Raw genomic sequence first — 13,063 nt, 5'->3', positions numbered from 1 at the left:
ATCCTGAGACCCACTTAAATAAAACTAAAGAAAGAAAAAAAAAAGGCAGATGGTGCAACGATTATTGGTCCTTCCTGGCTTTTCTCCATCACCAACATGGCACCACCCTGATCCTTTAGTTACTCTGGTGCCTTTAAAAGAATCCAATTCTGTTGCAAGTAGCTGGATTAGGCTTACAGTTTCTTCAGCTGCAAGTGCAGTTCTTAGGGTTGGGTTGTTTCACCATTCTGAGGGTGGATCCTGGCACCTCTTTCCCCCATCTGCTGCTTCCATGTTGGCATGGGTTGGACTAGACTTTGATCAACCAGTATCTCATGGCCAGATGCCCTTCCTGATACCAATCCTTATAAATAAAGTTAGAAGATTTAGCTTTTGTGCTTCAAAGATCTCAACTCAAAATTCCGCTGATGAAGCTTTACTTATTCGTGTTCTGAGCCCAAATAAGTACCAGTTATATACTGAGACTATTCAAATCAGTTTTTTAAACTTTTACACAAAGGGAAAATCTGCCTCAACAAATTCTGTCTGACCCATGCCAGCATGGAAAAGTGGATGTTCATGATGACGATGACTACTTTATAAATCTGAAAACTGAATGTGATCTGTGTTGCCATGGATATATTCAAGCCCCACCCACTCCAATTTGAACAGAACACCCCAACTTACCTCATATGTTGTTAACAGGACATCTAGGGAGGCATCTGTGTCTGTTGCCGTGGAAACCATCTTCTCCAGAATCTCTTGCCGTGTATTCTTTTCTCCAATCAAACATTTCACTTTCAAATTGGGAGAAAACCTGGTTTGTTGAGACAGCGATGATGATGATGATGATGATGAAGTGTTGAGTGGAGAAGACAAGAAAAGAGGATGAGACAATGTCAGTCAAATGATAATTAATGACAAAATTCTAAGGCCTTAATTAACCCATAACATCTTGTATGACATGAATCAAGCCAACAGTCTTAATCAATTCCTCAGTCTTAAAACCATCCAATCAACCAGTCTTAAAGGAAGCTGTGAACTCTCGAATCTAAAGGAAGAAACCATTCTTCTGTCCTTTATTTATATTATGTAATATTTGCTATTAAAATTAAGATGTATTTGTTGCTGAATGACCAGGGTTGATTTTCAGAGATTTCTGTTATCAAAACTTTCATGCAAACCTGTATCTTTTATCTTTTAATGTTTTACTTGTTTCAGTCATTTGACTGCGGCCATGCTAGAGCACCGCCTTTAGTCGAACACATCGACCCTGGGACTTATTCTTTGTAAGCCCAGTACATATTCTATCGATCTCTTTTGGCGAACCGCTAAGTGACAGGGGACATAAACACACCAGCATCGGTTGTCAAGCAATGCTAGGGGAAGAAACACAGACAAACATACACACACACATATATATACATATATACGACGGGCTTCTTTCAGTTTCCATCTACCAAATCCACTCACAAGGCTTCGGTCGGTCCGAGGCTATAGAAGACACTTGCCCAAGGTACCATGCAGTGGGACTGAACCCAGAACCATGTGGTTGGTAAGCAAGCTACTTACAACACAGCTTTATTTAAGAATAGAATAACATTCCATTGTTAATGTTACATGTGCCAGTGCCATATATGAAGCACCTGTGCTGGTACCATGCACCCAACACCTGTGCTGGTACCATGCACCCAACACCTGTGCTGGTACCATGCACCCAACACCTGTGCTGGTGCCACGTATACAGTACTTGTGTAGGTGCCATGTAAAATGTACCTGAGTTGATGTCAAACTGTCCAACCCATGCCATCATGGAAAATGTCCACATTTAACCCTTTAGCATTTAAACCAGCCATATCAGGCCCTAACATTCTTCCTGCTTTAGGTTCATACTGGCCAGATCCAGCCTCTCACACCTACCCCACACTACCAGTCTGGAAGTATACAATTACATCATTGAAACCTAGAAGCTACTAGATAATACAGGTGTGAATAAATAAAGATTACATTTGACAGAATAATTTAAGGGCTAAAGGGGTGATGGAATAACCTGGCTTACCTGTAAATAATGAAAAAGCTGCAAAAAGTCAAGAAAACATTTCTTTTTGTTTGTACGTCCATTTCAGTCACAAATTTAATTAATTGCTAACACACACCTTTTATTTTCAATGGCATGTAAAAAGCACCCACTACACTCATGGAGTGGTTGGCATTAGGAAGGGCATCCAGCTGTAGAAACACTGCCAGATCAGACTGGAGCCCGGTGCAGCCTCTTGGCTTGCCAATCCCCAGTTGAACCAACCAACCTGTGTTAGCATGGAAAGCAGACGTTAAACGATGATGATGATTATTATGTAATTAATTAACAATCACACAATATTATTTTAAGCAGAAATAGCCATTTACATTAAGAAAAACTAAGTTGTATCTGCAATACTGTCAATTTACACAGTAGTCTGACCACAAGTAAAGACACTACAAACATTTGACCAGACAAACCCATAATTAGATATTTTCTGCTCAATCATTACAGGAATGAGTCTCTGATTTGGAAGATTTTCAACAGAATGCTAAGAGTTAATTTAGAAATTCATTAAAAGTGGACCTTAACGATGTCAATGACAAATAAGACAGCTTAAAATATGGATGGGCGAGGGTGGTATGTGACTAGGTATACCACAGCATTGGGAGTGTGTGACAAGAAAATTAGCATTACAAAAGTGAAGGGTGCAATGGGTAGCATAACTTATGTCCTCGATCTCAATATATTACTGGTACCTACCAACCCCAGAAGGTTTTACTTTTTGTTTTTACTTGACAGCAATAGTCATGACCCTTGTTAGGGGCTCAGAAACTAGTGGGGTTGGGGTGTGGGAGGAAGTTATTCTCAGACTTGTGACCTAGTCTGACTGCTCCCAACAGAGTAGGGTCCACTTAAGACGCCCACAGGTCAGTTGATGTTAAACGAGGAGCAACTGATTAAGTCTACAACTACAGAAGAGAAACGATTCCTGCAAAGGGCTTCTTCACAGTTTCCTTTAACCAAATTTCATCTGCAAAACTTTGGTCAACTCAAGATTATGACAGAAGACAATTGATTAAGATAGTGTGTAGCAAGACCAAACCTAAATTTTGGCCATTGTAAACCATCTGACCTGACTGTCTGACCACCAGCTCAACTTTGTCCGCTAAATCCATTACATTACTCATGACAATAAGCTTCAGCCTCAAACATCATTGTCTTACCTTTCAAATTCCAATTGCCAATTTTCCAGCACTGATCGTGGACAGATAACAATGTCAGGTTTTTGAATCTTCTCGGTTTTGCGTAGGAACAAAATACATGCAATCGTCTGTGGAAAAAAAAACATGAAATTAAATTGCAGAACTTGACAACCTCTCTAATGATGGTGCCACAATAAAACATGGTCGGTGCATGTTGCAAAGTGAATGGTAAATGAATGGAGAAGGTGTGAGGTTTATCAACTTCTCTAGCATTGGTGTCATGGAAATGCAGTCAGTCCATACTGTGGAGTGAATGGCAGATGGGTGAAGAAAATAAGGGTTTGAGGTCCCATCAATGTTGTCTTGTGGAGGGGTTATAATCCTTCTAGGGCTGGCACAACTCTGTAAAGTGACTGACAATAGAAAGGGTGTCCAGCTATAGAAACGAACTTAAAAAGTGATAGATATGAACCCCAGACTATGAGAGCAACAGCTCCCAGTAAGGACTCAGGTTGTAATGCTCCATCTAACTCAAGCCAGCATGGAAAGCAGACGTACAAATGATGATGATGAACTATCTTGTCTAAAAATCAAACATTCTATATTGCTAACTATTTATTAATCTAGAAATCCATTTAAAGCAGCTGGAACCAAGTTTTCAGCAGAGGCCAAGCTTAGGAGGAAGCCAGCAGCTGTGTCAGGCAAGTAAAGGCCTGATATACTTACAACTTCAGCACTTTAAAACGTTCAACATATTTAACAGATTAAAAAGATATCAAAAGATTTTTGTTTTAATATTTTTTTCTCTCTCTCTCTCTAAAGCTAGAAGAAATTCACTGTAAGAACTTCCAACCTACTTTCCCAACTTATTTCCTGTTTCCTATTCAACAGTTTCTCGTTTATTGAATTTGTCGAAATTCCTTAATCAGTTTTTGAATTGGTTAACTCTTTCCAGATAAACCATTCTGTAGTTTCTTCAACGAAGAAAAAGTACTGAACCAATTCTATGAGCAATGAAAACTTGACACTGGCTTCTCTGGTGTCTCGCCAAACCAACACCATTATCATCATAACCACAATCATCATCATCATCATCATCCTGCTCCTTATCACAATCATCTTTCAACATTGTCATCATGGCTCCACACACTCAGTTTTCTTCTAATTCAGAAGTGAAATGTTTGATTAGAGAGAATACACAGCAACAGATTCAGGATAAAACAGTTTCCCTGGCAACAGACACAGATATCACCCCCTTGACATCCTGATAACAAGATACCAGGCTGTTATTAAATTTTCTGCAAAACCAAAAGCTGAACATCTCTCTCTCTCTTTATATATAATTACACACACACACACACACACACACACACTGGGGTGGTCCTGTGGAGCTTGCTTTCCACAGTCTCATGTTATGTCCCACTGTGCAACACCTTGGGCAAGTCTCTCCTGCAACAGCTGTCCACCAAATCCACTCACATGGCTGATCAAAGCCTTGTCAGAGGATTTCATATACAAAAACTGACAGGAGCCTACTGTATCATCATCATCATCATCAACGTCTGTCCTCCATGCTGGCATGGATGGAACGGAGAGCTGGCAGAATCGTTAGCACGCTGGGCGAAATTCTTAGCAGTATTTCGTCTGCCGTTACGTTCTGAGTTCAAATTCTGCCAAAGTCGAGTTTGCCTTTCATCCTTTCGGGGTCGATTCAATAAGTACCAGTTACGCACTGGGGGTCAATGTAATCGACTTAATCCGTGTGTCTGTCCTTGTTTGTCCTCTCTGTGTTTAGCCCCTTGTGGGAAGTAAAGAAATAGGTTTGACAGTAGCTGGCCAGGAAGAAGCCTGATCTTGACTTCTGTGACTGTTTTGGCAGGGTTTTGCCAGCTGGATGTCCTTCCTTAAACCAACAACCCAGCAAAATGGACCAAGTGCTTTTTATGTGGCACAGACAAGATCAGTCCTGGAGCAAGGTTTACAGGTGGATGTCCTTCCAAGTACCAACCACTTTACGGTACGGTGTGGACTGGATGCTTTTTAAGTGGCACCTGCACAGACAGAGTCACCAAGTACTTGCAAGACAAAAATGTTTTGAGAGGAGGAGGGGGCATGGAGGAATGGCTCTTGTGTCAGATGAAAGGTTAGATGAGACAGAATCTTGCTGTAGAGGAGGTACAAGGTAACCTGGCTGGAGAGGGAGAGGGAGAGAGAGAGTGTGTCTGTGTGTGTGTTTGGGGTGAGTGTATCATCATCATCATCACCCCATTCACTTTTCCATGCTTGCATCGACTGAAAGGAGATTGTTGACAGATTCTCTAAATGCCAGATGCCCTTCCTGTCACCAACCCTTACCTGTTTCCAAGCAACGTAATGTTTTCCCCTAGGCCAGAAGTATTTTCTACAGGAGACTAGAAACAAACAACATCACTTGTCTGCTGGTGGCACTTCTTTAGAACCCTCACATGAGGTCAACACAAGGGGACATACACAACACGGTTGGAGAAGCCAGAAGTGCAATGAAGCAGATCCGGCTGCTACGCTGAGCAAATCAAGCAACTGCAGAGAGTGACCATCACAGCTTCATACAGTTCCTATTTCAACTGCACAAAGAAATAGGACAGAAAACATTTCCATATTGAATAAGATGGAATCATTTTTAACAGAATATCAAAAAAAAAATGGTGAATCTCCAAAGATAAAATAAAGTTGTTGAAGGAATCAGCCTGGAAATGGTTGGAAAATTAATTAATCTAATTAGAGTATACTGATTAAAATAACCACCAATTGTTGAATTTTGGAAAAAAAACTGCCCCCCACCCCTAAAAATCTTAGATTCATCCTCATATACAGTAATAATACCAATAATCCTTGGATGGACTTTATAAACATTTAATGTTAATAAATTCCATCCAGGGATTATTGTTATCATTGCTGTATTTACCCTAAATTATATCGGTACAGCTTGATGCAATCCCAAAAAACTGGTTCTCCAGTCAGCACAATCAGACTGTGGCCAGCATAAAGGAGTAGGAGCTTTCTTTGCATATTCAAAACGTTTCTCTGGAAACAAATTGAAGATATATATATATATATATAATAATTATTTGAGGGACTATTATTCCTAACATACAGGGAAAAATTCAATCTAGAAATACTAAATCAAATTTCATTAAATATAATATATATATATATAAATTAGAAAAAAACCACCTTTTATCAATTCAAAATGAACAATTAAATTACACCATCTAGAAAATTACATATAATAGAAATATTTAAATTAAAATAACAATAATATACCGATGATTAAGTAAATTGCAAAATAATAATAAAAATGTGTGTATATATATATATATATATATATAATATATATATATATATATATATATATATACATACATATATGCATCAGTTAGTGTGTTGAAGTGTTGAGTAAAGCACTGGTACAGTTTGGGGCTACCTGGTGGTATCCATAGTTGGGGTATATTTCCGTTGGATCTGCTTCAGGAATGCAGTAGTGTTAATTGAGATGATAATCAATTAAGTAAACAGGAGATGGAATTGGTGTAACTTTTTCATTTGTATGAGGAACGTTTCCACCCATCCTACAACTGTCCTCTATAGGTGGGATGCTGTGCCTCATATTGTGTTAACATCAATGTTGCAGGCTGGGTCACATCAAGTACATTCATATGCAACATGATGTGATGCACAGCATCTCACCTGTAAAGGACAGCTGTGGGATGGGTCAAAACAATCGTTGTACAAAATGAAGTGTTATACCAATTCCATCTTCCGTTTGCTTAATCAATTCTTATTATTATTATCATATATATATATATATATATATATATCATCCTCATTGTTGTTTAACGTCCGTTTTCCATGCTGGCATGGGTTGGACAGTTCGACTGGGGTCTGGAAAGCCAGGAGGCTGTACCAGACTCCAGTCTGATCTGGCAATGTTTCTACAGTTGGATGCCCTTCCTAACACTAACCACTCTGAGAGTGTTTTGTGGGTGCTTTTTACGTGCCACCGATACAGGGGCCAGAGGGAGCTGGCATCAACCACATTTGGATGGTGCTTTTTACATGCCACCAGCATGGGGACCACAACTACAATTTCCATTTGATGTTGATGTACTTGACTCAATAGGTCTCCTCAAGCACAGCATGTCACCCTACGATCCAAAGTGCTTTTGAGTGGGCTGGTTATGTGACACTGGGATAGATTAGAGCTGAGAACTCACTTTATTTGCCGGGTCTTCTCAGTCACAGGCATATCTCCAGAGGTCTCTGTCTTTCGTCATTTCCTCTGCGAGGCCCAACATTTGAAGGTCATGCTTCACTACTGCATCCTATGTCTTCTTGGGTCTCCCTCTACCCCAAATTCCTTAAACTGTTTGGGAGTGGCACTTCTTCACACATCTCTCCTCATCCATCCGTTGTACATGACCATACCAACGCAAACGTCTCTCTTGCACATCACATCCGTTGCTTCTTATGTCCAACATTTCTCTCAGGGCGCTTACACTCTGTCGTGAGTGCACACTGACATTGCACATCCAGCGGATCGTGCTAGCTTCATTTCTTTTGAGCCTACGCATGTCTTTGGCAGTTAAGGCCCATGTTCCACTGCCGTGAAGCATGGCAGTTCACACACTTGCATCATACAATCTACCTTTCACTCTGAGTGAGAGGCCCTTTGTCACCACCAGGGGCAAAAGGTGTCTGAACTTCTTTGCCCAGGCATGATCCCAAAAGTAAATAGCTTCATTTTGAAATATTTGTTTCTAGAAACACAAATAATGTCGTTTGATGTATTTAAATACTTAATCTAGGTTTTAGTAGAAGTCTTTGTGTAGTTTTTTAATCATTTAACTTGTTTGGCCATCGTACTAATGAATAGTGTTCACACAGATCAGTAAGGAAGGGGCAAGGGGTCTATTTACTTTTGAACTGTGTGTATGCACAGATGTGCATGTGCGTGTGTCTGTGCATGTATATATGTATGTGTGTGTGTATATATATTATGGAAGTGGAAATGCAAAATCCAGATGTGTTTCAATTCCAGCAAGAAACAACAAAGAAGAGTGGACAGCTGCGTCCTGCTACAGCCTCACACATCAAAACAATGACCAGAGTTCACTAACAATATATATACACACACACATATATATATATATATATACATACATATATATACATACATATATATACATATATATATATACATACATATATATACATATATATATATATATACATACATATACATATATACATACATACATATATATATATACATACATACATATATATATACATACATACATATATATATATACATACGTACATATATATATATATTTTTTTTTTCAAAATGTGACCTTGTGTGTACCGTTGGCGATTTTTTTCCTGTCTTCCCTTCTCGGGATCATTCCTTCCCCTATGTTTCCAACAAAGAGCTCCACTTGAAATGTTAAACCCTCCTTCTTCCCTTAGCGTGCAATAATACAATATTTGTTCCACGTCCTCATGTTGTTGTGTTTTTTTGTCTGGATTAACTATATATATATATATATATATATATATATGTGTGTGTGTGTAGGCACATGGACTAGTGGTTAGAGCAGCAGACTTGCAGTTGAGGGATCGAGAGTTCGAATCTCAGACCGGGCAATGTGTGTGTTTATGAGCAAAACACCTAAGCTCCATGTAGCTCCGGCAGAAGGCAATGGTGAACTTCTGCTGGACTCTTTTACCACAACTTTCTCTCACTCTTTCCTCCTGCATCTAGCGGCTCATCTGCAATGGACCAGCATCACGTCCAGGTGGGGAACCTATACACCAGGAAACTGGCCCTTATGAGCCAGGCATGGCTTGAGAAGGAACAAACAACAACAATGTATATATGTGTGTGTCTATATATATATATACGTGTATATACATACATATACGTGTATATTCATACATATATGTGTATATACATACATATACGTGTATATACATACATATACGTGTATATACATACATATACATGCATATACATACATATACATGCATATACATATGTGTGTATATCATCATCATCGTTTAACATCCTCCTTCCATGCTCACATGGCTGGGATGGTTTATCAGGAGCTGGCCAAGCAGAAGCCTGTACCAAACTTCTGTTTTGGCAGGATTTTTACAGCTGGATGCCCTTCCTAACACCAACCACTCAGTAGATTTTATATATATATATATATATATATATATAAAGAAGAGTGATCACTGAAAGTGTGGGGTACCGACAGAAGAGGGAGACCAAGGAGGACATGAGACAAAGTGGTGAGGACTGATACGAGGCTGTTGGATCTCACGGAGGAAATGATAATGGACTAAGATGCCTGGTGATATGAAGTTCTTGAGAAGACCCACCCACGTCAGAGTTCCAGAAACACTGTATTCCACCCACACATAACAAGAAGACTTTCCACATGCCCCACCCCAACAAACCAAACTACATCTCTTCTCTTCCTCACATCTCTTTCATGCACTATGCTTACCTCTCACTCTCCAATCCTGTCCTCACAGCCCTGTTCACTGTACCATTGCTATCCAGCAGCCCCATCTCCTCTACATACCAAGGTTTCCACCACTCCATTCCCCTCCCCCACTCTCTACTCATGCTCCTTTAGCAATGCCCTGCCACTTACATTGTGATCCCCGTACTTCAAGGATATGCCCTGACACTCTCTCTCTTCTCTTTTATTTGACCATCCCGTTTATATTCTGATCCTGTCCTATGTGAGTATGTCCAAAATTTTGCCACCATCTCTCTCCTGTTCCTTCCTGCAGTCCTGCCATCTTCCTCTCTCTCTCTCCTCCTGCCCTTCCCTCAGGCTGGGTAACCATGTATTTCCTTTACAGCAGCACACCTGCTTCGGTCCTCATTTTTCTCTCTCACTCCCTCCCTCTAATCATCTACCTCCTCCTACAGCAAGACACCTGTTTCTCTCTATCTCACTATAACCTTTCATCACTTGATACAAGGTCCCCTCTTCCAACGCCCCCTCCCCTCTCAAAGATTCTTTATCTTGCAAGTTACTTGGTAACCCTACCAGTGTTGGTGCCACTTAGAAGTGGTTGGTGTTTGGAAGGGCATCCAGCTATGAAAACCATACCAAACTGACCTTGCTTGTGCTTGTGCCACGTAAAAAGCACTCAGTCCATTCTGCTGGGTGGTTGGTGTTAAGAAGGGCATCCAGCCATAAAAACCCAGTCAAAAGAGACAGAGAAGTCTGTTGCCAGGCCAGCTCCTGTGAAGCTGTCCAATTCATGCCAGTATGGAAGTTGGATGTTAAACGATGATTATATATATATATATATATAATATATATATATATATATATATATATACACACACACACTTTGCTTGCCACCTGTTGCTTTGGAATCACTCATCTACATCAGCATATTTCCTCCTGTTGTTAGAATCCTTGGTATGGGCTTTAAAGGGAATGGACAATTTTAACAGAAACCCCTGTTTGGATGATTCTGAGATCAGTAATACAAACCATTCAGAATTGTTGGTTTATATTTTGAAAGACTTTTTGAGAATCATGGTAACACAGTCTGTATCGCAGACTGGCACAATCTGCACTGGCACAGGGGAAATGCTAAACTGATGATGATGATGATGGTGGAGATAATCAGGAAATTGTCCAGATAGTTTTACTTTGGACATTTGTATGGTCAGTAATTCCTTTTTTGACCACTAGCACTCACTCACCCACCCCAGGTAACCAGGCCCTTTCCTCCTTACAATGTACAACAAACCAACATAGTATCGTAACACCATAATAAAATCACTAATATGTAATCCCCCACCTCCTCCCCAAACCATCTCCACCACCACCACTACTACTACTACCATGTGGTTGCTCAACCTGCTAAAAATAGCTGCCAACTACCTTAACCCTTTCATTAATGTATTTATTTTGAGATGCTCTGTGTTTCTTTCAATTAATTTTAAACATAACAAAGAGTTTAGTAAAATAACTTAGTTATCATTAAGCTAGGGTTAAGATCATAAATTGTGATTAAGGTTTGGTGGAAGATTTTAATTCAGAACTTATGTAAAGAAGACATTTAGGAGTGGCTGTGTGGTAAGTAGCTTGCTTCCCAACCACATGGTTCCGGGTTCAGTCCCACTGCGTGGCACTTTGGGCAAGTGTCTTCTACTATACCCTCGGGCCGACCAAACCTTGTGAGTGAATTTGGTAGACAGAAACTGAAAGAACCTGTCGTATATATGTATATGTATATATATACGTGTGTGTGTGTTTGTGTGTGTGTGTTTGTTCCCCCAACATTGCTTGACAACCAATGCTGGTGTAACTTAGCAGTTCAGCAAAAGAGACCAATAGAATAAGTACTAGGCTTACAAAGAATAAGTCCTGGGGTAGATTTGCTCGACTAAAGGCAGTGCTCCAGCATGACCGCAGTCAAATGACTGAAAAGAGTAAAAGAGTACTACAGAGCCGGAGACGGTTTCAGCCAGGTTGGTATCAGAAGGGTTTAACAAAGCAGGTGACATATGATGATGTAGTACTAGATACACCATGACTGAAAATAAAACTGGATGGTCATAGTCGGAACACCTTTGATTATAGGTCAATCAGGAAAGACATGGAACTAAACAACAACTGACTGTCAAGTAAAGTAATTAACAGATTCAAGTATTTAGATGATTAAATCTGACATCGTTAAGGTTCTACCTGAACTGACATGGAGAACAGATGGAAGGAAATAAATAATAATAATGATAACAATCACCACCGTTGCTGCCAACCATCACCACAGCCACCACCACCACCACCACCACCATCATCATCATCGCTTTCACTGCCATCCCCCTCCACTTCCTCCTCATCTATCAACAACAACTTCCACATGAGACTGACACATTCCGTCACCAGTGTCCCAAGTTCTTCACAATTGGCATTACAGCCCTTCATTCAGATCTTAGCCTTGGATGTATCTTCCCAAGGGTCAATGGTTGGAAGTAGACTCGGTTAGTGCAAAGGAACAAACAAACAAATATGCAAGAAGAGGAAGACATCAAGGTTACCTGGCAGGTTTTGCCGAGACCCATTTCATCTCCAAGGATACAGCCATGTTTGTTGTAGTATTGTGACAGCAACCAGTTCACCCCTGACAACTGGTATTCATGGAGTTCAAGGTCTGAATCAGAAGAAAGAACAATTAAACAACAAAAACCACAAATCTTTACATCCAACTTAACACGGACGGACGTATTGTTAGAACACAAAATACTGCATTGTTAGCCTTGAGAGATTCTCCCATATGGGGGCTTGGTGCATAAAAGCATTCACATAGAGTTCCAGTGCCCATGACCGGTGATTCTCATCTGCTACGATCTAGGAGTGAGCTTTTATACAGCAAGCCGCTATAAGAGAAGATCTCTCAAAGATTTTGTATTCTAACAAGACACCCACATTAAGTTGGCTATAAAGATTATCCTTTGGTACTAATACTGCTTCTGTTAGTAATTAATTAATTAATTAATTAATAAATAATAATAATCCTTTCTGTTATAGGTACAAGGTCTGATATTTTAGGAGTGGGTTTGTCATACTGATCCCCGTGCATAACTGGTACTTATTTTATTGACTCTGAAAACACGAATAGCTAAGTTGACCTTAGCAGACTTTACACTCAGAACATAGAGATAGATGAAATGCCATTAAGCAGTTTGATCTGGGATGCTAAGAATTCTGCCAGCTTTCCACCTTAGTAATAACAATGGTTTCAAATTTTGGCACAGAGCCTGCAGCCTCTGAAGGAA

The 13,063-nt window shown here is 39.9% G+C and overlaps 1 protein-coding gene across 3 annotated transcripts in view; it reads right to left on the bottom strand.

The window, feature by feature from the left end:
* Positions 1-13,063, bottom strand: part of LOC115220346 (chromodomain-helicase-DNA-binding protein 1-like) — a 68,542-nt gene that overhangs the window by 42,295 nt on the left and 13,184 nt on the right. For all 3 annotated transcript variants that reach the window (XM_029790452.2, XM_036509993.1, XM_036509994.1), the window contains exons 2-4: positions 12,326-12,438; positions 3,226-3,332; positions 667-796 (exon numbers count right to left, since the gene is read on the bottom strand). In XM_029790452.2, the coding sequence (XP_029646312.1) occupies positions 667-796; positions 3,226-3,332; positions 12,326-12,438 (350 nt within the window). The remainder of the gene's footprint in view (positions 1-666; positions 797-3,225; positions 3,333-12,325; positions 12,439-13,063) is intronic.

The sequence above is a fragment of the Octopus sinensis genome, linkage group LG16, assembly GCF_006345805.1.
Source record: "Octopus sinensis linkage group LG16, ASM634580v1, whole genome shotgun sequence".
Taxonomy (NCBI): Eukaryota; Metazoa; Mollusca; class Cephalopoda; order Octopoda; family Octopodidae; genus Octopus; species Octopus sinensis.
Note: the sequence above shows the minus strand (reverse complement) of the source record. Positions and strands in the feature narration are given on the sequence as shown.